This window comes from Anolis carolinensis, chromosome 2 (assembly GCF_035594765.1).
Source record: "Anolis carolinensis isolate JA03-04 chromosome 2, rAnoCar3.1.pri, whole genome shotgun sequence".
In the NCBI taxonomy this organism is placed as follows: Eukaryota; Metazoa; Chordata; class Lepidosauria; order Squamata; family Dactyloidae; genus Anolis; species Anolis carolinensis.
This window is the reverse complement of record NC_085842.1, coordinates 299,605,090-299,627,587: the sequence shown is the minus strand read 5'-3', so window position 1 is coordinate 299,627,587 and position 22,498 is coordinate 299,605,090. Positions and strand designations below refer to the sequence as shown.

Here is a 22,498-nt window from a genome sequence, read left to right as displayed (position 1 = left end):
AGCTAGGGAAGAGATGGCACTCCCAGCAGCAGAAGACTTGCTAGAGTGGCTATGTTTAGATGATGCACACTCCCTTAGTTTAGATACCTGGCTAGAGCGGTTAGACTTAAGACTAAGTGCCACAGCAGGTGATTTTAAAAGATTGGTCTCATGGCTGCATAAGGAAGACTGATTTCCTTTTGGCTCAGACCTTAGATTAACAGGTGGAGAACTAAATTCCAAGGCATCTAGAATTGCCCTCACCTTATTTTCTTTCTCATTAGTGTCAGCTAAGACACTCACTATTTCTAACTCTGAATCCTTGGCGTTAATGCGCTCGAGGACCTGGACTATCTTAGACACCAAACCCCTCCAGAGACCGAAGGTCTCTTCAAGGTCTGTCTGTAATATGGATGGCACCCTTGTAATACCCAAGCTCTCAATTCTGACCATCAATGTTACAATTCGCTCCCATGCCGAACCTAACCTCACATGGAGGAGCTCCTTTTCGTCTATTAGATGGGCTAGCATTTTGGCTGAAGGGTGCTTTATCCTTTGGGGCCTTTCATTCCTACTTTCAGCCTCAGAAGGAGGTACGCCATCTGTATCATCTTGAAATTGCATAGACATTATGTATTCTTAATAGCAAATAAATTTACAACAAAGGCAAATGCAATATACCTGCAAGTAAATTTACAATAAAAGCAAATTCAATATATAATACAATTCACAGCACTTAACCATAGCAATATATATCACTAAGTAACTATACTTTACAAAGATTGTGACCTTTGGCGCCAGATTTTGGTGGGCAAGTTGCAAAATGCCAACTGACAGCAACTTGCCACTTGTTACCTCCCTTGCCCGAGTGACGTAAACTGCCAAAATGGCGACTTCGCCAAATTTTCAAGCACCTCGTGCTCTGCGGCTCGAGGCCTGCCGCCGAAGGAGCACCGAGGCTGGCTTTGGAAAGGAGGAGAGAAGAGACGCCTCCTCCCCGCTGTGAAGGGAGGTCACCACCGCAGGTCGATGAAACAGGTCACCACCGCAGGACGATGAAGCAGGTCACCACCGCAGGACGATGAGGCAGGTCACCACCGCAGGACGATGAGGCAGGTCACCACCGCAGGACGATGAGGCAGGTCACCACCGCAGGACGATGAGGCAGGTCACCACCGCAGGACGATGAGGCAGGTCACCACCGCAGGACGATGAGGCAGGTCACCACCGCAGGACGATGAGGCAGGTCACCACCGCAGGACGATGAGGCAGGTCACCACCGCCAGGTCAATGAGGCAGGTCACCACCGCAGGACGATGAGGCAGGTCACCACCGCAGGACGATGAGGCAGGTCGAAGCCGGCCGAGTGCTCCGGCCGAACTCGCAGCAGCGTTGCCAGGCCTGTCCAGGTTCTAGCCTGGTTCTGGTGGGCTTCACGCCTCAGAGCCAGCCAAAGAACTGTCGCTGGTGCTCCGCGGCTCGAGGTCTACCGCCGAGGGAGCCCTGGACGTTGCTGGGAACTGCACAGCCTGTGCAAACCCAGAAAGCCACTGGGCCACGTGCGCACACGCGAGCCAAATAGCAAGGAAATAGAGCCCCACTATTTGACTCCTTCAGGTCTGAGAGCGGGCTCCACTGCCTCAGACGCTGGTAGAGTCTTTAGGTATGCAGACTGAGCTCAGGCGGAAAAGCCGCAGCCTATACTAAAACTTCCTAAACTATAAAAAACTATAAAGCCGTGCAAGCTAGCTGAAGCGGAAAAACCGCTGATCTACCTCAAAACTGTGGCGTCCGCCGGACAATAAAAAACTATAAAACTGAAACGTGCTGTCCTTTATCCGGGCGAACTGCAAATCCCTATAAGCTGTCCTATAGATATTGAACGACTGAGTCTGGATAACTTCAAAAAAGGATGTTTATTCATACAAGGTTGTAAACCTGGCACAGATCTTAAAGTTGCAGAAAATGAAACAAATTTCTATAGGTTTTAGTCACAGAATTATCCCTGGTTCCAGAAGGCAAAGGTGATTATAAAACCACTATACCCTAATCACGCTGCCTATATTAGAAGGAGAAACTCTTTCCTTCCCTATCTTTACAGCAAAGATTAGTTCTAGAAGCGACAGAATAACCCTGCTCCTATAACTAGATTTCCTATTCCAGATCAATATAATTCAATACTTATCTAATTTGGATAGGCTTAGATTGGCCTGGTTTTGAGGATGATTTGTCCCAGTTAGCCTTGCACAGCTCCAGCACGTTGGAAAACTATAGCCAGAATGAAGCTCCAAAATGGAGACTAGACCCTGGTAAAAAGGGCGGTCCTAAGATGTTGCACTCTTTGACCAATCACTGCAAAGAAAACTGCAGCCAGCTTTTGCAGATTCCAAGCCACTTTTCCTGGGCTTTGCAGCCAGAGGCTGAAACAAGATGCAAAGGAGGGAAAACAAACAAACGACCAATAGGTAAGGCAAACCATCGTCCTGGGGGACGGAACAGCCCCTTAGAAACAACAGCAGTGGTATCATATGTAAGACTTGTTAGTACTGCACAGAAGGAGGCACGGTAAACCTCATATGTGTGAGCCTACCTAATCAACAATGAGTGTCATATATTTGAATAAATACCTGTCAGGCAGACATTTGAATAAGGGAAACTAATAGTTTGTCATGAGAAAAATGGGATAATTCAAATATGACAGGTATTTCTGATATGGGTTCTGTATCACAGCACAACAATCCAGTAAACATTTCTTTCAAAAAAATATACTTCTAAATGTCTTTTAAATGCCAAATGAGTCACATTTCCTTAAAATCAGAATAAGAGGTATTTTAAAGGAGATGTTTTATTAAGCATGTCAACTAAGACATTGTCACCTAAAAGCAATCTTGTTTTGATTTTTCAGCTCTGTATAAGGGACTAAAGGACCCTGAGCAATAAATTCAGAAGTGTTCTCTACATTAGCACTGACATTTCACCACTCTTGCCTTGAAGCTGGGGGAAAAGATTTCCTTTTTTTCCCCAAGACCTTTTTGACAAAGCAGGGTGGGGAAGGAGAAGAAGGAAGTTTGCGTGATAGCATATTGTAAAAATAATGTCTACTGACATCCATTGCTTCTTCCTGAAGTAATTCACTGCAGAGCATCCAAATACTGTATATCCTCATGCATAAGTCGACCTCATGGATAGGTTGAGGGCAGGGTTTTGGGGCCAAAATTATGGATTTTGGTATGACTCATGCATAAGTTGAGGGTTATTTCAATGTGGGGGGGAAGCAGCAATACCACCTCAGGGAGAAAGGCCCCCTGGCCCCCACCATCTTCCCACCAAGGAATTCAAAAGGACTAGAAGCAGTACCATGGCAGAGAAAGTAGAGGGTGTCAGTGCTTCTTTTAAATTCTCCCAGGGTGGACTGAGCTCTCTCTTTTCAACATCCTACTCAGAGAAAAGAATTGATCTTTTCTGAATGAGAGTTAAGGTACAATACTCTCACTGACCCATGAATATATGTCAACCTAGTTTTTTGGGGGGGTTTTGACTAAAATTTCTAGACTTATACATGACTATATCTGCAAGTAGAAAAAAACAATAAGTTAAATGGAGGTAACAGGTATGATCAATAGAAGTAGATTCCCCTAAAATAATTTGTGTTACAGATCAGGCTGGTGACAGGAAACATTCAACTCGCTTGAAAAACAGTGCTGAGGACTGCTAAAAAGACCAATGAATGGGAGCAAATCAGACCTGAACTAAAGGCCAAGATGACCAAACTGAGGTTGCCATACTTTAAACACATCATGAAAAACCATAGCTCAATGGAAAAATGGAAAGCAGAAGGAGACTACACTGCAGGCAGATTGACCGAACTAAAGAAGCCATGGCAAGACCTGAACAAGTCAATTGACAACCAGAGCTCTTGGAGGTCTCTCATTGATAGGGCCACCTTAAATCAAAGTTGACTTCATGACAAATAATAAAAAGAAGATCAGGCCAGAGGTTTACAATGTTGGCCCAAGCTCTCCCAGCTCCTGACATGGGATGTCACTGTCATTTCCCTCTTTGCTGTTTGATGAGACAAAACATGGGCAGACTGTATGGAAAGAGACACTAGGCATAGAAAGCAGCCCGTGCTATTCTGTACAAATCCCAAATTCTGAACCCCAAATGCCATGCTATGATGATCCACAAATGATCAACTATTGCTGAGCAGATTTCCATTTCTGACCAATTATTTCTATGTCTATAAATATTATCTATCTTTCTATTCAGCCATGAAACATTTACAGAACAAGTCCAAGTGTGGAATGCTACAACCTTTCTAAAAATATCTAGTATGGCCTGTTTTCTAAAAGAATCAAAGATAAACATTGGCAAAGTTCCATGAAGCATTGGGCACTCTGCATCCCTCAACCATACACTGGTCTTAATGCTGGTGGTGTCAGTCCTTATCCTAGGCAAAGTCAGGAAGCTGTTTTATGAAGAATCAGACATGGATAGGTAGGTCATGAGCATCACAGACCTGAGATCTAAGAACGGCTATTGATGATATTGCATAGGATGGACCTATTGCAAATCTCAAAGTGTGATACAGAAAGCAACAGCTACAGTTGCTTAGAGCTACTTATGGCACGTCTACACTAGCATTACTGTATAATGCATCTTGGAACCAGTTCAACAGAAACCAGTGTCACTGTGTGGGTGATTAGATTGCAATTCATAAATTAAAGTAACACTAAAAAAAATGGGAATAAGGTTTTGAAAGGCTCTGTTTTGCAAGAGAATAACATGCAGTTGCCCATAGCTAGTGATACCTACATACCATACTTTTAAAAAACAATTAGGGTCCCTCAATGAAAGCAGAGTATAAAACAAAGAAAATAAATAAATAAATAAGGTGTGGAATCCTTCTTCCACAGATTGTTTCTAAACATAATACAGGATCCAAAATACTATCATATTGAGGCAGCGTTTTGGCAAGTGGTTTCATTTTCCCTGGAAGGCTTTTAACTAAGCAGGTGCCATATTTTCTTTTACTGATGTGTCTTTAGATTGCATTTTATATTATTGATGCTTTTATTCATGTTATGTTTGAATTGCATTTCTTCCAGCCTCATAAACTTTCTTCATGCCTATTCTTGGCAAAAAGGTAGGATATAAATCATATAAGAAAATAAATAAGGGAATATGCTTAGCTTTTTTTAAAACAATTCTACATCAAATTCATCACTTATAACTATAGTATTATTTGTCTTTCAAGCTATTTGTTTAGAGAAGCCCACTGTTATGATTCCTAGATACATTTTTCAGAATATTACAAAGCTCTCCTATATCTGTTTCCATCAGGCCATGACTTATCATAGACGTTACTGACTAAGATATAAATTTGTTGTTTAAAGTGTTACTATTTACTGGAAAACAGACATATTTATTTTCCAAACAGAGCAGCAATAAAATATTGTCAAGATTGCATTTTAAAAAGATAAGTGGTTTTAAAGTATTACAAGAAACTTCTAGGGATCATATGGAGAATTTGCAGAAAACTGGAGAGACAGACACAGTGGCAGATCTTTCCATATCTGAAGCCTCATTTGTCTCCTCTCCCTCTCTTCCATTCACTCACAAATGGACACATAGATGCATAACAGAGATATAATTCAGGACTTATTCTGTGTGAAAAAATACATATAGATTTTATTGTGTAAAGAAATTTTAGGACAGTAAACATAATTTCTCCTCAGAAAATACTATTTTTTTGCTTAAAAAATCTAACAAAAATTAGGTTTTACACAAAAGGCTACATACTGATTTTTCATAAAATCAATTCACATTGTGAATAGCCCTCAAAAACTGCATAGTTTTCAAGTTTTTTCCACAACATAGGGAGCAAAACAGTTGAACAGTAAAATTGTTATTGCTCTCAATAATTAAATTTATTTATTTGTTTATTTATTATTTGCCATATTTATATCTTGCCCTTCTCACCCAGAAGGGGACTCAGAGCACCGCACACAAAGGCACAAGTCGATGCCCTAGAATACATTTATGAATGTTTGCATTCATTACACACTCGCTCACACACACACAGAGAAAACTTGAAAGAGGGGGAGAGAACAAACCATTCCATGAAAGCTAAAAACACAACATTTCTGTAAATATTTTTCAGATGTAATAAATTGCAGCTGCAATTTGGGATTAAGAAATGTTTAATGAAGAGGGTAGTCTGCCCCCACTTTTCAAGGAGTAGATCAAAAACCCACATATCTGTATAACTTTTGGCACAAGTAGTAATTAAAAATAACAATTCAAAACTGTGATGACTCATGGGCCATGTAGTCCCGTTCCTAGCGCTGTTGTGACAGATGAAGAGGAAAACTTAGGTTTTCCTCCGTTTCAGCCAGAACTGGAACCCTTGCACCTGCAGGAGATTTGCCTTCCAGAAGTTTGCCAAACAAGCCCTGAGCCAAAATCTCCCCCTTTTTCTCGCCGTGATTATTGTCAACAACAGAGAGGAGCTCAACAGGCTAATCGCAGAAGCCTGAGAATCGCGGCCAAACAAATGGTTGATTAGCCTGCTTCCCATGAGAAACTTTAGGGAGTTATGCATCTGGACCCAGAGAATGGCTTTCGCTTCTGGTTCCCCAGAGAATCTGCTCTTGGCGGGAAACCGAGACCCTACTTAGGTGTTTTGCCCTCGTAGGAATCTTGCGGAGTCAATTCGTCAACTACGGGAGTAGGTTGTGTGTGGACTACGCTCCCGTTTCCAGCCTTGCTTTGCTTCCCAGGACCTTGTTTTGCTTCACGGACCCAGCCTTGCCTTCCGGACCTCGCCACGAATTTACCACGGATCCTGTTTTTGCTCCTTGTTCTTTGTTGCCTTGAATTAAGCCTTGTATCCAAGAATCAAGTTATTTCCTTGCCTTGCCTAAGTTTCATGGACTAAAGGACCTTGTCTTCTCCCCTCACTTTGCTTGGCAAAGTGAGTGTTTCGGTTATTGGATTACAACTTTGGACCTTAATATCTCATATTGGACATTGTTTCTCTGGACTAATTTTGACCTTTCCTGAAAGGTCTACTTCTGAACTATTTCCTACACTTGCTTTTATTAACTTTATATATTTCCTCAATAAAGATATTAGATAGATTCTGGCCTCTGTGTATGGTTATTGGTGCTCTGCAGCCTGGGTCGTGACAAAAACTGACAAACAGTTGATCTCAAAATGACCTTTAACATATTAGTGCAAATCCAGAAGCAATTTGAATGGATTTAGAAGTTTCATCGTAACCTTCCTCCTTCCAGAGTAAATGTTTTCAACATTGAGGATGCAAATATTTCTCAGAAGCTGTGATTACTTCTTTGCTCTCTCTTTGATTATCATGATGATGTATAAAATAAGAGCCATAGTAATTGCAAAAACTACAAAACAGCACTGCATTTTAGCATAAAATATATCATGAACTTGAACATATTCTTTTGATGTGTATCTATCTTTTTACTGAAATTTTTATTCTCTGTTCAGTTCAATTCCCATACTTTGCCATTCAGAATGACCACTTAGGCATAACCCAACCACTATTAAAAGACAGAAAACGTATAAAGGTTATTTATATTAATATATATGCAGATGTAAATTTTAAAATGATGCCTAAAATATAAAGAGAAATGCAATCCACTTCACCATAGTGGGTATAACTATGACTAAGTGAACTGTTTTCTTGCTGCATTTCTTCTACTCATGTCAATTGTTCAAGTTTCTTACTGCTTTATGTTCTTAGGTTTCTTTTTTAAGTTGAAACTTGGATTAGACATTTCTTCAAATCATATACTAACTTCTGACAGTCCTTCAAATGGAACTGCCTTCTGTAAAAAAGGTCATGAGCCCATGAGAACTCCAGATCATTTGTAGAGACCCTTCTCTCTGAGCCAGTGGTTCTCAACCTGGGATCCACAGATTTTTTGGCCTACAACTCTCAGAAATCCCAGCCAGATTACCAACGGTTGGGATTTCTGGGAGTTGAAGGCCAAAAACATCTGGGGATCCCAGGTTGAGAACCACTGCTCTAAGCACTACCTTTTCAGGCTGGTTTGGTGGGAACAAGGAAGAGTGCCTCCTCCCAGAATCCTGGAATTCCTTCCCCAGAGAGGCCAGGATGACCCCATACATTCTGTCCTTCTGAAAGCAGGACAAACACTTTTAGAGATCTTTCTCAAGCTTACAAGGGCTAGATCTATACTGCCATACAGTGCAGTACGACTCTGCATTATATGTTCAGTGTAGACCTATGCAATGCAATTCAACTGCAATTACAGCCTAGAATTGGAGTTTTAATACTATATAGGATTGTTTTAAAGGTTTTTAAATGTCTGCACATTCTCTTTTAGTATATTTTAATGTTTTGACTTCTGAACTGTTTAACTGTATTTACAAACCACAGGTTTTCCAAAACCCTTATTCTCTTGTAGTTCGTTCTGGCAAGAGACCTGTTGTTGTTAAATATGGGTTTGTGTGTGTTCTTTTCCTACACTGCTGGCCAAACAACAACTTCTCTGCAAGACTAATAAAACATACACATTAAAAAGGACATAAAACTTAAGGCAGCATAGCAGTAGAAGGAGAAGCAAAATTAAAATTAAAAACTTTAAACATTCTTTTTTTAAATCTCAAACCAGCCTTCACTTCAAAAATGCATTAGGCTTGTTGCCAGGTAAGCTGCCCTAAGAAGAATACAGCAGAATTAGGACACTGTGTCTGAGACGTTTTATCATGAGTCAGTCTGTGCCTTATCTCAAAGATGTGTCTTTGAGATCTCAGCAACTCGGGGATGAAGAAAATGTAGCCAGCAGATGCAGTGACTCTGCACTATTGTTTCCTACACTTCCAGGTGTTTTGGACTTCCATTCCCAGAATCTTTGACCATTGGCCAAAGAGGCTGCAGGGAGGACCATAGTTTGGGAATAACTGTTTTATACAATAGTAGACCAAATTAAGGAGGTTGGTGATTCTTTTAGGTTCCCCTGGGATGGACTAAGCTCTCACATTTCTCTATTCTTCTCAGAGAAGGGATGGCTCCCTTTTTCATAAAAGTTAATGTACAGTATTTGCAGGACCCATGGATAATTAACACAGGTTTTTTGCTATTTTTAACTAAGATTTCTAGACAATTATATGAATATATACAATAATCAGACAATGACAGAAATGTCTTTAAAGTATTATCTGTTGAAAAAAAAGACGGATGTACAGGTATACACAAAATCTTCTCACTCACCTCTTCCCACTGGTGAATATATCTTATCAGTCTTGAAAGCCGTAACAAACGCAACAGACTGAGGATTTTTGTGAATCTCACAATGCGAAGTGCTCTAGCTGTTTTGTAGACTTCTGAATCCATTCCTTTTTCTACAATGAGAAATATATAATCCACTGGTATTGATGAAATGAAGTCCACCACGAACCAGCTCTTTAAATAATTCATTTTGATCACTTTGGGGTCCAGTATTATCTCTGAGCTGTCCTCATTGACAGTTCCAGTTCTAAAGTTCATGATCAAGTCTAACAGAAATACAGTATCTGAAGCCACATTGAAAATAATCCATGGCGTGGTTGTCTGCTCCGTGAAGAATGTGATCCCAACAGGGATAATGACAAGGTTTCCAACCATCATTATAAGCATTATTAAGTCCCAGTAAAACCTATGGAAAAGAGAAAAGGCAATTGATGAACAGAGCAAAATATAAAGCTATCCCTTCTTAATTATGTCTTATAATGTAATACCAAATGGGAAGAAATTTGATTGGAATACTGATAATTATATCAAAATGCTGTCCTAAAGAATGGAGCTCAAGAACACATTAGAGAAAATAATAATTCTAGTACTTGGAATAACTGGTAGCTGTTTCCCCAGCCACTTTTTATTCCAATAAAGCTCAAGATGACCAAATACTTCATGTCATTAACTCATAATTAACATACTATCAATACCAACACTGGGAAAACATTGTAATAAAAGGTTTATGATTAGGATTTAATGTGGTAAAGCTCTGTCTAGAAATACAACCTGTTTCTTTTTTCTTCCTCAATCCCTTTCACAGAAGGTGAAGTACTTAGAAAGGATGCCATACTCACAAAAGAGTCAGCATGAGTTTCTCCAAAAAGAAGTCATGCCAGGCAAACCTTATCTGCTGTTTTTTATAGCGTTACAAGCTTGGTAAATGAATGGAAAACTGCAGATCTCAATTTCAGTAAGGCCTTTGACAAGGTCCCCCATGACATTTTCACAAAGAAGCTAATACAATGTGAGCTAGACAATGATATTGTTAAGCAGATTGGGAATTGGTTGACTGGCCGAACCCAAAGGTTCATCCTCTTCATCCTGGAAATAAGTGATCAGTGGGGTGCAAAAGGGGTCTGTCCTGGGCCCAGTGCTGTTCAACATCTTTATTAATGACTTGGATGAAGGTTTAAAGGGTATGTTTACCAAGTTTGCAGACATCAAATTGGGAGGGATAGTTAATACTCAGAAGACAGGGTAAGAATTAAAAATGACCTTAACAGGTTAGAGAGATGGGCCAAAACTAACAAAATGAATTTTAACAAAGAGAAATGGATGGTACTATGGTTTGGCGATAAAAATAAAATGTACAGATACAGGATGGGAGATACGTGGCTTGAAAACAATACATGTGGAAGTGATCTAGGAGTCTTAGTTGACACGGACTGGACCAAGGATTATACACAAGGTTTTTGGATGAATAGACTTATGCACTTTATATGTTTTAAGTTTTGTATATTGTCTCATGTATTTTAATGCCTAATGTAAAATTAATTGCTTTATGTTTTACTGTATTGTATTACAGTGTTCCCTCACTAATAATAATAATAATAATAATAATAATAATAATAATAATAATAATAAAACTTTATTTATACCCCGCCACCATCTCCCCAATGGGGACTCGGGGCAGCTTACATGGGGCCATGCCCGGGACAAATACAATATAGCAAAATATAAAGACAACATATCATAATACAATTACAGCAATACAATAAATAATCATATACAGTACAACACAAAATCAAAAAAGCAATATAACACTACTTTTCACTTTTCGCAGATTCGCTATTTAGCAGTTTTTCAATAAACTCTCAAAGACTATTATACATCATAAAAAATTACAATTTACAACCTAAGGAAGGGAGGAAGGCGAAGCCAAAGGGAGAGAAAAGGAGCCTGAGCGGCAACAGGAGGAGAAGAAGGCGATTTATCAACACACGATTGGTTGATAAAGACTTTAAATAGTGTATAACTACTAAAATAATGTATACATATTAAAATAAATATAGTGTTCCTACTTCACTGATTTTCACTTATTGCGGGTGGTCCTGGAACCTAACCCCTGCGATAAGTAAGGGAAGACTGTGTTGTTGTTTTTATTGGCATCAAATTTTTGACAAACCTGTAAGTCGCCTTGAATCCCTGCGGGTCAGAAAGGTGGGATAGAAATGACGTAAATAATAATAATAATAAATTTGTAGACCTAGAAGCTGAGCATGTCTCAATAGTGAGATGCTGCAACTAAGAAAGCCAATGCTAGGCTGAATCAATATTGGTATAGAGTTTGAGGCAAGTCATAGTCTCACTCTATTCTGCTTTGATCAGACCTCACCTGAAATACTGTCCCCAGTTCTGGGCACTATAATTCAAGAAGAAGATTGACAAGCTGGAATGTCCAATGAATGATGACCAAATGATAAAAGGTTTGGAAACCTATGAGGAACAGTTTAGGGATCTGGTTATGTTTAGCTTGGAGCCCCTGATGGCGCAGTGTGTTAAAGCGCTGAGCTGCTGAACTTACAGACCGAAAGGTCGCAGGTTCAAATCCAGGGAGTGGAGTGAGCGCCTACTGTTAGCTCCAGCTTCTGCCAACCTAGCAGTTCGAAAACATGCAAATGTGAGTAGATCAATAAGTACCGCTCCGGCAGGAAGGTAACGGCACTCCATGCACTCATGCTGGCCACATGACCTTGGAGGTGTCTACAGACAGCACTGGCTCTTCGGCTTAGAAATGGAGATGAGCACAAACCCCCAGAGTCGGACACGACTGGACTTAACGTCAGAGGAAACCTTTACCTTTACTATGTTTAGCTTGGAGAAAAGAAGGCTGAAAGAGAACATAATAACCATGTTTAAATATTTGAAAGAATGTCACATTGAGTAGGGGACAAGTTTGCTTTCTGATGCCCTGGAGACTTGAAACTGAAGAAAAAAACCTTATGTTCTTCCTAAATATATGCTGCCTTGGAGTGTAGTGGGGACTCCTTCTTTGGAGGTTTTAAAGTAGAAGGTGGATGACCATCTGTCAGGGGTGCTTGGATGGTGTGTTTCTGCATGGCAGGGAGTTGGACAGGATGACTTGTGTGGTCTCTTCTAACTCTATGATTACATTATTCTAAGGTATCCATAATAAAATAGTAGTAGTAGTTGATGTTGTTGCTGTTGTTGTTGTTGTTATTGTGTGGTCTTGTTTCTGACTTATGGCAACCCATAAGTCATTTTTGACTTATGGCAACCCTTACTTAACTCTATCACAGGGTTTTCTTGGGAAGATTTGTTCAAAGCAAGGTCAGGTGGCTGGCATGTCTGCATGGAGTGCCGTTACCGTCCCGTTGGAGTGGTACCTATTGATCTACTCACATTTGCATGTTTTCAAACTGCTATGTTGGCAGAAGCTGGAGCTAACAGTGGGAGCTCACCCTACTCAGATTTGAACTGCTGACCTTTCAGTGAGCGAGTTCAGCAGCTCAGCAGTTTAACATGCTGTGCCACTGGGGGCTCCATATTAAGACTGATATTAAGGCAATAATTTGGGGTTTTTTTTAATTAGTTCTCACCATATTTACTTCTATGTCCATTATAAAACTCCCAGTGCTGGATCACACTTTTGGGTTATATTATGAAGACTACTTCTTCTTAGGATGACTGATGATGCCAAAGCTAGAGTATTGCTGTTTTAGAGTGCCACAAGATTTATATAAACATGTTAAAGTTCTGCCATTTCTGCCTACCATTGATTGGCATGCAGAATACATTTAGCATTATGCTGAAGAATGGGATTATCATTCCGTGCCATATTTGAAAGGATGAGTGGCATTTGATAGACTTTTTTCTTAGTCTTGCTGTCAAAATGTATAACTGTGTTTCCCTTTACGATGAAAGAGTGCACAACTGTTAATAATGTATTGAATGCAACTCAATGAAATTTATTCTTAGATTCCTTTCAAAACACCAATGTAGCAGAGTAGAGCATATGAGCAATGGACAATATATATTTTACAGCTTTTTTTTGACACATCTTCAGTAAAAAGGACAGTTCAGAAGAACTTTCCTTCCCAGTAAAGAAAAAGTAATTTATGCTAGTGGATAATAATAGGCTGTAGTCAGTGAGAATCTTGCACATAAGGACTGAAAAATTCAATGTACTTGCCACATTTCCTGGACTATACAACAATATCAGACAGTAGTTACAAATCAACAATGAAAATTGATACTGATTTCCTTCTCAAAATGAGCAGAAAGCAATTTAGCAATTCCCCCAGCTTCCAATTTTTGAAGATATTCACAATTCAGAACTTATTTAGTGCAAAATTCATGCATGCTTTTCTTGTACATAAAACCATAACATTTTTGTTTAGGGAACTTCATTTTATCCAGAAATATTATTTGCAATGAAACATGGATAGAAATGCTGTTTTCAATGCAAATAAACTGAATTTTGTGTAGGTAAAGGTAAAGGTTTTCCCCTGACATTAAGTCTAGTCATGTCCAACTCTGGGGGTTTGTGCTCATCTCCATTTCTAAGCTGAAGAGCCAGTAGATGCCTCCAAAATCTTGTGGCTGTCATGACTGCATGCAGTGCCATTACCTTACCGCTGTAGCGGTACCTATTGATCTACTCACATTTGCATGTTTTCGGACTGCCAGGTTGGCAGAAGTTGGGGCTAACAGTGAGAGCTCACCCCGCTCCCTGGATTTGAATCAACAACCTTTTGGTTAGCAAGTTCAGCAGCTCAGCGGTTTAACCCACAGCAGCACCCCAACTGGAGCCTTTTTTCTTCACTTAGGGAACACATTTTTTTGACCAAAATATTTAAGTGTAGAAAAATGATTAACAGCACAAACAGATGAGCTACCTCAGAAAGAATAAATAAGTTGCGTATTTGATGGAAGATGCAACAGGTTCCATATGTGTTCTCGCTGCTGTCTTGTCCACTTAATGGCTTAGATAGAGAGATTAGAAACTTGGCCATTCTTTTCCTTGTGTCCTCTGTCTGTCACCTACCCCAGATCATTATGGGCAGATAACATCATCTGGTTCAGATAGTATTACTCAAAAGATTGTCCTGTTTTACATGTAAGAAACTGACCCTAGGCTGATTACTCCCTTTTTTCTGGCCTCCTCCATGTTTCTCTCTCTCTCTCTCTCATGCCTACTATCCTTATTCTTCTAGAAGGATTCAGCAAGAACAAGACTTTTCTATCTAAGCAATAGAGTTCTCAAATATTCCTTCTTTTGATTACCCTAATACCTATTTTCTGCTTCCACTTGGTTCTTAGAAACTCATCCTCCTAAGCTGGGCACTTCTGCAAATGCTGGAGAAATAGACCTTTGAGTATATTGATATAAATTGACAATAACATAAGAAAAATTCTAGTGGAAATTATTATACAATACATCTCTCCCCAGTGGGAAACTCTATGGTGAAATGGCCCATGTACCTGCTCAATATACCATACTGATTACAAATGGACAATTTCAAGGCTCCTCTCGTCTCTGCTTATTTTTCTTCTTTAAAAGAAATGCTAACCACAGAGTCCTTTAATATAACAGAGTTAGGCAACTACAGCAACTGTTTTAGCAGCCAGTTTGCTATACTTGGAACATGCCAGTGTCTAAACAAGTTGCCAAAAATCTTTTAAAAACTGAAATGGTTGGAAGTGCACTTCTGTTTTGACAAATGAGAAGTTTATTTATCTGTGTTAAATTATTCAGGCAGGACCCTATCACCTGTTTGAAAGGTAATATCACAGCCAGCTCCGATAGTGAGGATGAGGACTTGCTGGGTGGTCCAGCGGTCAAGGTTAGCAACTCCCAGGAGTCTCCCCAGCCTTGCTCAGCCACTGCTGAAGACTAGCCTTCATCAGTAACAATCACTTTTCAACAGTCTAAGCAAGCTGAAGTCTTCTTCTTAGGTGATCCCTCGTAGTTCGAGGACAATTATCTTCCATCTTGGGGGTGGGTCCGTAGATGGCTGAAGAGACCTATTCTTGATCTGCATGTTCTCCCGCAGTGAGGACATCAGTTTCCAGATGGAAGGCGGTCCCGGTCAGGGTTGGCTTGACGGGCCTTCCTCTTGGCACTTTTCTCCCTTAAGCCCTCCATTTGTGCCGCTTTGAACTCCGCAGCACTGCTGGTCACAGCTGACCTCCAATTAGAGCGCTCAAGGGCCAGGGCTTCCCAGTTCTCAGTGTCTATGCCACAGTTTTTAAGGTTGGCTTTAAGCCCATCTTTAAATCTCTTTTCCTGCCCACCAACATTCCATTTCCCATTCTTGAGTTCGGAGTAGAGTAACTGCTTTGGGAGACGGTGATCGGGCATTCGCACAACGTGGTCAGTCCAGCGAAGTTGATGGCATACGAGCATCGCTTCAGTGCTGGAGAGGTGGCTGCCAAGGTAGTGGAAATGGTCAACATTTTCTAATGTTACACCATTAAGCTGTATTCCTGGCATTGCAGAGGGGTTAGCTGGTGCCTGTTGGAAGAACACTTTGGTTTTCTCGATGTTCAGTGAGTGGCCGAGCTTCTCGTATACTTCTGCGAAGGTGTTTAGAGTGGCTTGTAGGTTTATTCTGAGTGCGCACAGACACTGAGGATGCCTGCCATAGATGTGGGTGAAACGTCAGGAGACGTGATACATGGCCACACAGCCCGAAAGACATACAACAACCCTTTGATCCCGGCCATGAAAGCCTTCGACAACATATCATTAAACAGGCAGCAGCTAGGATCATAGGATTAAAAGGCTCTTAGTGTTGAGTCTTATTGTGGAGAGCAATGTCATTTTTTTTCTTGTCTTGTAACCTGACTCTGCTGCTCTTTGGATGACTGGCATTTTTGACCCTGGACTGTGACTTTGGATTTCATTTGTTCTTGACTTGATTCTGTTGCTTCACGGGCTTGACTTCGGTTATTTGGACTATGGAACTCAGCATTGGCTTCCCCCTATCCGTTTATGGTTTGTACTGCTTGTTCTTCAGTTTGACTTTCAAGGACTCCTTAATTTGGGCCTTTTTTGACACCGGACTCTTGACTTTGGCTGTTTCTTCTGTTGGTTATTGAAACTTAAGCTCCTGATAATGTGGCCATAGATAAACTACACAAACACAAGATAGTCTATGTACAAAGAAAATATGTCCAAATAACATATAATATTATTAAAGTTCCCCGTACAAATATTATTAATAATAATATTATATGTTATTTGGACATATTTTCTTTGTACATCGACTATCTTGTGTTTGTGTAGATACAAATCCCAAGTATTCTGGGATTTTGTATAGTAGCCATAGATAAACTGCCACTTATTTTAGGGGGCTTCTAAAGTAAACAAGTCCCCTCCCCCTTTTTTTCTTTTTGTCAGAAAATGCCAGAGTAGAAAGATTAAGAACTGTAAACCATATGTAATCTTAGGTCTCAACATTGTCTACCCCCAAAACAAGAAACCTTGAAATGAAGGCTGTTTTCTGTATAGCAGAATCCTAGCTTGTATTGAAATAAAGTCATTTTCCTTTTTACATTAAAATACACACCCATCATGATTATAATGACCATGATTGAAATGTGTTTTGCAGATCTGCCATTTTCTGTATTGACCTACTGTTCAGAGAGGTCTCTTTATTGATTCCTGGAGGAATTCTTCTTTACTAGAGGAAAATATACTGTCTGCTATTTTTAAAATCCACAGGACCCTATCCCTCAGAAACGTATCCAAAACTATTGTGGAAATATTGCCAAACAAAACATTTTGTTTTAACTGTGCATTTGCATCCTTAAGAGGCTACATCGAGCTCTGGGCCAAACACTGCTACTTTACAAGTACTGCTAGTGGGAAATATAATGGGAAGGATGGGGTTTCATGTCATCATCTGGCAATTTTCTGCTTTTAAAAATGTGCATTTTAGAGGAATAAAGTCCTATTATAACAACAGCATCCACAAAGGAAAAGGACTGGTATGATGTCAAATTTGTTCATCTGCAATGACATTTCAAATTATTTCTGAGGGTTTGTGGGCAGTATACTGTCCTCTCCTATTGACTGAATTGTTTTCATCTGAATGCACTTAGCCTGGCACAGTATTCTGAAAATAAATACATTTCACTCTAAAATCATGAGTGTGCCATTTTTCTTACATTCTGACTTCTGTGCAGATGTAGCAATCCCCAGTCTAAGAAGACGCAAGGCTGGGTTGTTGTATGTCTTTCGGGCTGTGTGGCCATGTTCCAGAAGTATTCTCTCCTGACGTTTCGCCCACATCTATGGCAGGCATCCTCAGAGGTTGTGAGGTAATACACAATTACTCTGTGGTAATATCTCAGAGGTTGTGAGATACCTCACAACTTCTGAGGATGCCTGCCATAGATGTGGGCGAAACGTCAGGAGAGAATACTTCTGGAACATGGCCACACAGCCCGAAAGACATACAACAACCCTGTGATCCCGGCCATGAAAGCCTTCGACAACACAAGACACAAGCCTATTTCTAATAGAATCATAAAGGGAAGAAAAACTACAGATTTGTTCTTTTTCCTCCAACTTTTTACTAAAAAAGAACACTCAAGAGAGCTAACAGAACTCATGTACCATATATGCCTGTACATAAAGTGATCTCATGTATAAGTCAAAGGCAGGTTTTGGGGCCAAAGTTATGGAGTTTGATATGAATAAGTAGTAGGTGATTCTGTGGAGAGGGGAAAGTGCCAATGCTGTGTCAGTGGACCAGCCATCTCTGGCTGCGACCATTTTCCCATGCATTCAAAAGGCATTTGAAAAGGTCAAAAGCGACTCTACAACAGAGAGAGTAGAGAGGTCAAAGCTTCTTTTAACTTCTCCTAGGATGGGCTTAGCTCTCACCTTTCATCGCTCAACTCACGAGTTGCTTCCTTTATTGATAAGAGTTAGGGCACAGTACTTACACTGACCCATGGATAAGTCGAAATAGGTTTTATGGGCTGATTTTTTTTACTAACATTTCTGGACTTATACATGAGTATAAACAATAAACTCACTCAAATCATTTTGACTTAAGATTATCCTGGCTTGAATGATTTCTGCTCTCTGCCACAGAGAGTAGAACTACTATGAGGATATTGGCAAAATCAATACCCATGGGGGTAACTGATAATCCAACAAGGGTATTGGCAAAAAAAATTTCTTTTGAATGAAATTTCCTAAACAAATATCTTGTGACAATTCAATATTCAGCAGATGAACATTTTCAATTCCAAATATTTAAATGATAGTTGAAAGATGAATTCTGGTTGGATGTTTGTTTTGCTTAGAGTAAAAAAAAATATTTTGAATTCCCTGTTGTGATGTATGAATGTCTGCATTTAACTGAGGGGAAATTTACTGTTCCTATTGCTAAGCTCTAGGCATACACCCATCAAACTGCTCAATAATATTTGGCATACAGTCCAGTCCAGCTGTCCTCTTCTTCTTTTGGGAGGGTTATTCCCATTACTTTTTTATATCTCACTCTTCATTAAAACAAAAAGCAATAATCTGAAGAGTGTTAAAACAGCAACAAAAAAATACAAGAATCAGCCATGAGTAAACAATCAATAAAAAGATACTTATTACAGTAGCGACTAACCATTCATAATTGCCCAGGTAAACAGATGGCCTGTGCTCTGTGCCAAAATGCCAGTAAAAATAGTCACAACCATATATCTTTTGGAACAGCATTCCAAAATCAAGATGCCAGCATGGAAAAGATCTAAAGTCATTGCATTGCCCTAAGAGTGGAACAGGTAAACAGGTTCATATATAACTTCAAATACCCACTTAGTAGGTTTGCCTCTCAGTACATCTGTGTTTTGTACCCTTGTATTCCTTGCCTACGAAAAACCTATGAAAAGCATGGAGTTGCCAAAAGTCAATGGGCAACTTGAAGGTATATATAGATATGTATTGCTACTGAGACACTAACAGTAGTTTGAAAAGCTGACTTCTCAAAGGCCTTTTTATTCAGACAGGGTTTAGAACCATTGACAGGCAGATGAAACAGAACTTTTAATGGGGCATGTTGTACTTTTTAACTCGTATGTTTTTAAAATTGCTTTTAATTCTATTGTTTTAAAATGATATTCTGTTTCATTGTGGTTAGATAGTACACCTATGTTCATACCCTCTCTTCACAACATTTCCCAGATGAAAACTGGGACTCACGTGGCCGAGCAATATCAGAGAAGGACTGACAAGTTAGGAGAGGATGTGGCTGCTATTGTCTGCCAGATTATAAAAGTTTATCTCCTCTCCTTGATTTAATTGATCATAAACTATTTTTACTTTGAACTCAATTTGCTGCAGCGGAAGTAACCTGAAGACAAAGGGATAAAGTATGAGGAAGAAAAAAAAGCAAAGTAGCTGAGAGTGGGATGACAGAGAATTAACTAGGACTGTCCCTGTTAAATTTGTTGGAGAGTATGTGTGTAGCAAAACGTGTAACCCGTCTTGAGTACCAGTTCTTGGAAAATAGCAAGATATTAAGTAACTGAATAAATACATGAATAGTATACATGTTTTTAAGATGCATACACTTTAAAATTCCTTTCAAGGAGCACCAAACACTGCAGTAGTCACAGCTTGACTCAGGATAGCTCTATATATCTTTCTCAAGTCTAATAATGAATTCCTTTATCCCCTCAAGCACTTACTAATAAAAGCGTACCAAAAGTATCTAAAACAAGGGATGATTCAGAAAACATTGACTTCCAAAGGAACTCTAAGATGGACAGCTATAAAGAGCAAAATAATTGCTGGAATGTGGAATGACCTGTCCTAGCCCATCTTTCAGATACATATGAACATAAACATAGACACAAGATTGAAGCCTGCTGCTTTTTGGAAAGCACCCATAAAAACTTTCATTGAGAGCTCATTGTCTGACAAATACAGGCACGCCATTAACTTAAAATCAATAACTTAAAATCAAAATAAAACTAAGTGTGTTGTACTATTAGAAAGCTGCTAAATTGACTTTATTTGTTTCCTTCAGTCCAAAGCAGATATAAGGCCCTTCCACACTGCCCCTTTATTCCAGGATCTGATCCCAGATTATCTGTTTATCTCAAATTATCTGGCAGTGGGGACTCATATATTCTAGTTTAAAGCAGATAATCTGGAATCAGATCCTGGAATAAAGGGCAGTATGGAATGGCTCATGGTGATTTTAGTCTGGCAAATCATGGTTTATTGGCTTTGTGAAAGACTCATATTCTTGTCCCCCCTTCTCTTCCCTTCCCTTCCCTTTACACCCATCTTCAGAAAAGCTATAATTTTTAAACCACTGTTTCCTATGATGTCCAGACTAGGAAACCATTGTTTAAAGTCTTATTTAAAACAAGGATTTCATAGACTAATAGCCTAATTTGAATGGAGCTCTCTAGCCATAGTTTCCCATTCTGAACATCAGAGCAAACTATGATTTAAGAGAATACATCAAATACTGTAGATTAGTTAGTTTCCAGGTCATGGTTTATCATTTGTAGGATTATTATGTCTAACTAAGCCTCTGTATGTCTGTTATAAGAATATCTATTTAACAATATTTTAAAGGTCAAGTTGATTAAAACATTTGGACTTATATCCGTGGTTTCATCACCATGCAGTAAGCAAAGTAGAATAAGGCACTCAGTTGCAAGCCTTAACTTTGAAAATACCATGACTGCCAAGGCATTTAGCTTCTATTTAAGAATATTTACCCCTAAAGCTAAGTAGTAATCTCTGATATGTAAATGCATCAGTTAATTTCCTTCTTTTCCAAAATAGCAATGATCAAGTGCAAGCAGGGCTGGGGAACTAATTCATGCTGAATCATCCATACAACTACTTTGAGAGTAGAGTTGGCAATAACTGGCTGCGTGCCATACTTGATTTTCAAAATGTTATTTGGTATAAATTTGCACATTTATGATCCCTTTTTTCTTTTATGAATTTACTCTTCAGTAGTATTTCAGTTTCAGCTACCGTTTAATGCTTGAGAATTCTGAAATTATGTAACTTGTTTGTTGCGATGGTGATTGGCTACTGGTCTCTTTGCTTGGAGGGAGAACACAATGGTATTTGCTTCACTTCAGTCAGAAAATGAGACGATACAGTTTCAGCAAAGTTAAAAATGACTAAGTGTGAACATTTCACAGTAAGTGTATGCATGCAAACATAAATGTTTGCAAAAGGGAAGTGATACTAGGATCTGATTTGCTAACTCACAAAACAGTAGGAAGATGTGAAATACATTATCTGCTCCATTTTCACATTGCATTTTTGTGACTCACGTTCTTTTTCACACAGATAACCTTATAGTTAAGGACCAAACTACTAAGTATTAGAAGAGAAAATGTACAAACAGAAAAAATACTTAGGCTAATATGCAACTAACTGGAGATATGGACTGGTTTTATACTGGATAGTCATAGTGATTCTTTCCAACTCTGTGAGTCTATGAATTTTCTTCAAGAACTGGCCCTAGTATATTTGAAATGATTTAACTTTTGATTCAGTTGTTTAATTTTTGAAAAATAAACTAACCAGGAAATATTGGCAAAATATTTAAGAGACATTAATGTTGTGTGAATTTTTTCTGACTTACTAGATAGGGTGTTACTTGTGTTTGTAGCATAGTGAGTGTGTTTGTTTGCATAGTGGGAGGTCCAAAGGACCTTTTTCGGCACATAGATAATTTCCTTCCTAGTTCAGTTCTAGCTGCTGGTGGTAGGTGCTCTGCCACTGGGACCAACTGGTGTTGGTGACTGTCTGTTGAAGGTGGACTCAAAGAAGAACCTGCCCTACTCTCAGGCATTAGTATGATCTGGCATTGTTATAACTAATTTTCCCACATTAAATTTTATTGTGCATCTTACTATGTAGTGCCCTTATACAGAGGCCCTAAAATGTGGAAGGAACCAAGATAAAGGGGGGTGGCTAAATGACATTTGCCAAAAATGAACACTAGATTGCATTAATGGCCAAAAAATACATGTTAAAAAGGTGCACTTAAAATCTGATTTTGGCCAAAAATGCACATATTCACATGACTGTATATTCCTGCACTCAAGTAAAACATGTGATTTCTATATACTGGTGTGGACTGCTCCAGCACATATGCAGCTGATGAGGGTTATAAACAAATAAAGCCACAGCCACACAGGTGGCTAAATGGAAAAACAATTGGAAAGCAATTC

At 39.3% G+C, this 22,498-nt stretch overlaps 1 protein-coding gene across 2 annotated transcripts in view; it reads right to left on the bottom strand.

Moving 5' to 3' along the window:
* hcn1 (hyperpolarization activated cyclic nucleotide gated potassium channel 1) overlaps positions 1 to 22,498 on the bottom strand; it is a 239,717-nt gene that overhangs the window by 192,949 nt on the left and 24,270 nt on the right. For both annotated transcript variants that reach the window (XR_001729856.2, XM_003216221.4), the window contains exon 2: positions 9,248 to 9,671. Coding sequence is in view for 1 of the 2 variants with exons in the window: in XM_003216221.4 (XP_003216269.1) it covers positions 9,248 to 9,671 (424 nt within the window). In the remaining variant the exon portion in view is untranslated. The remainder of the gene's footprint in view (positions 1 to 9,247; positions 9,672 to 22,498) is intronic.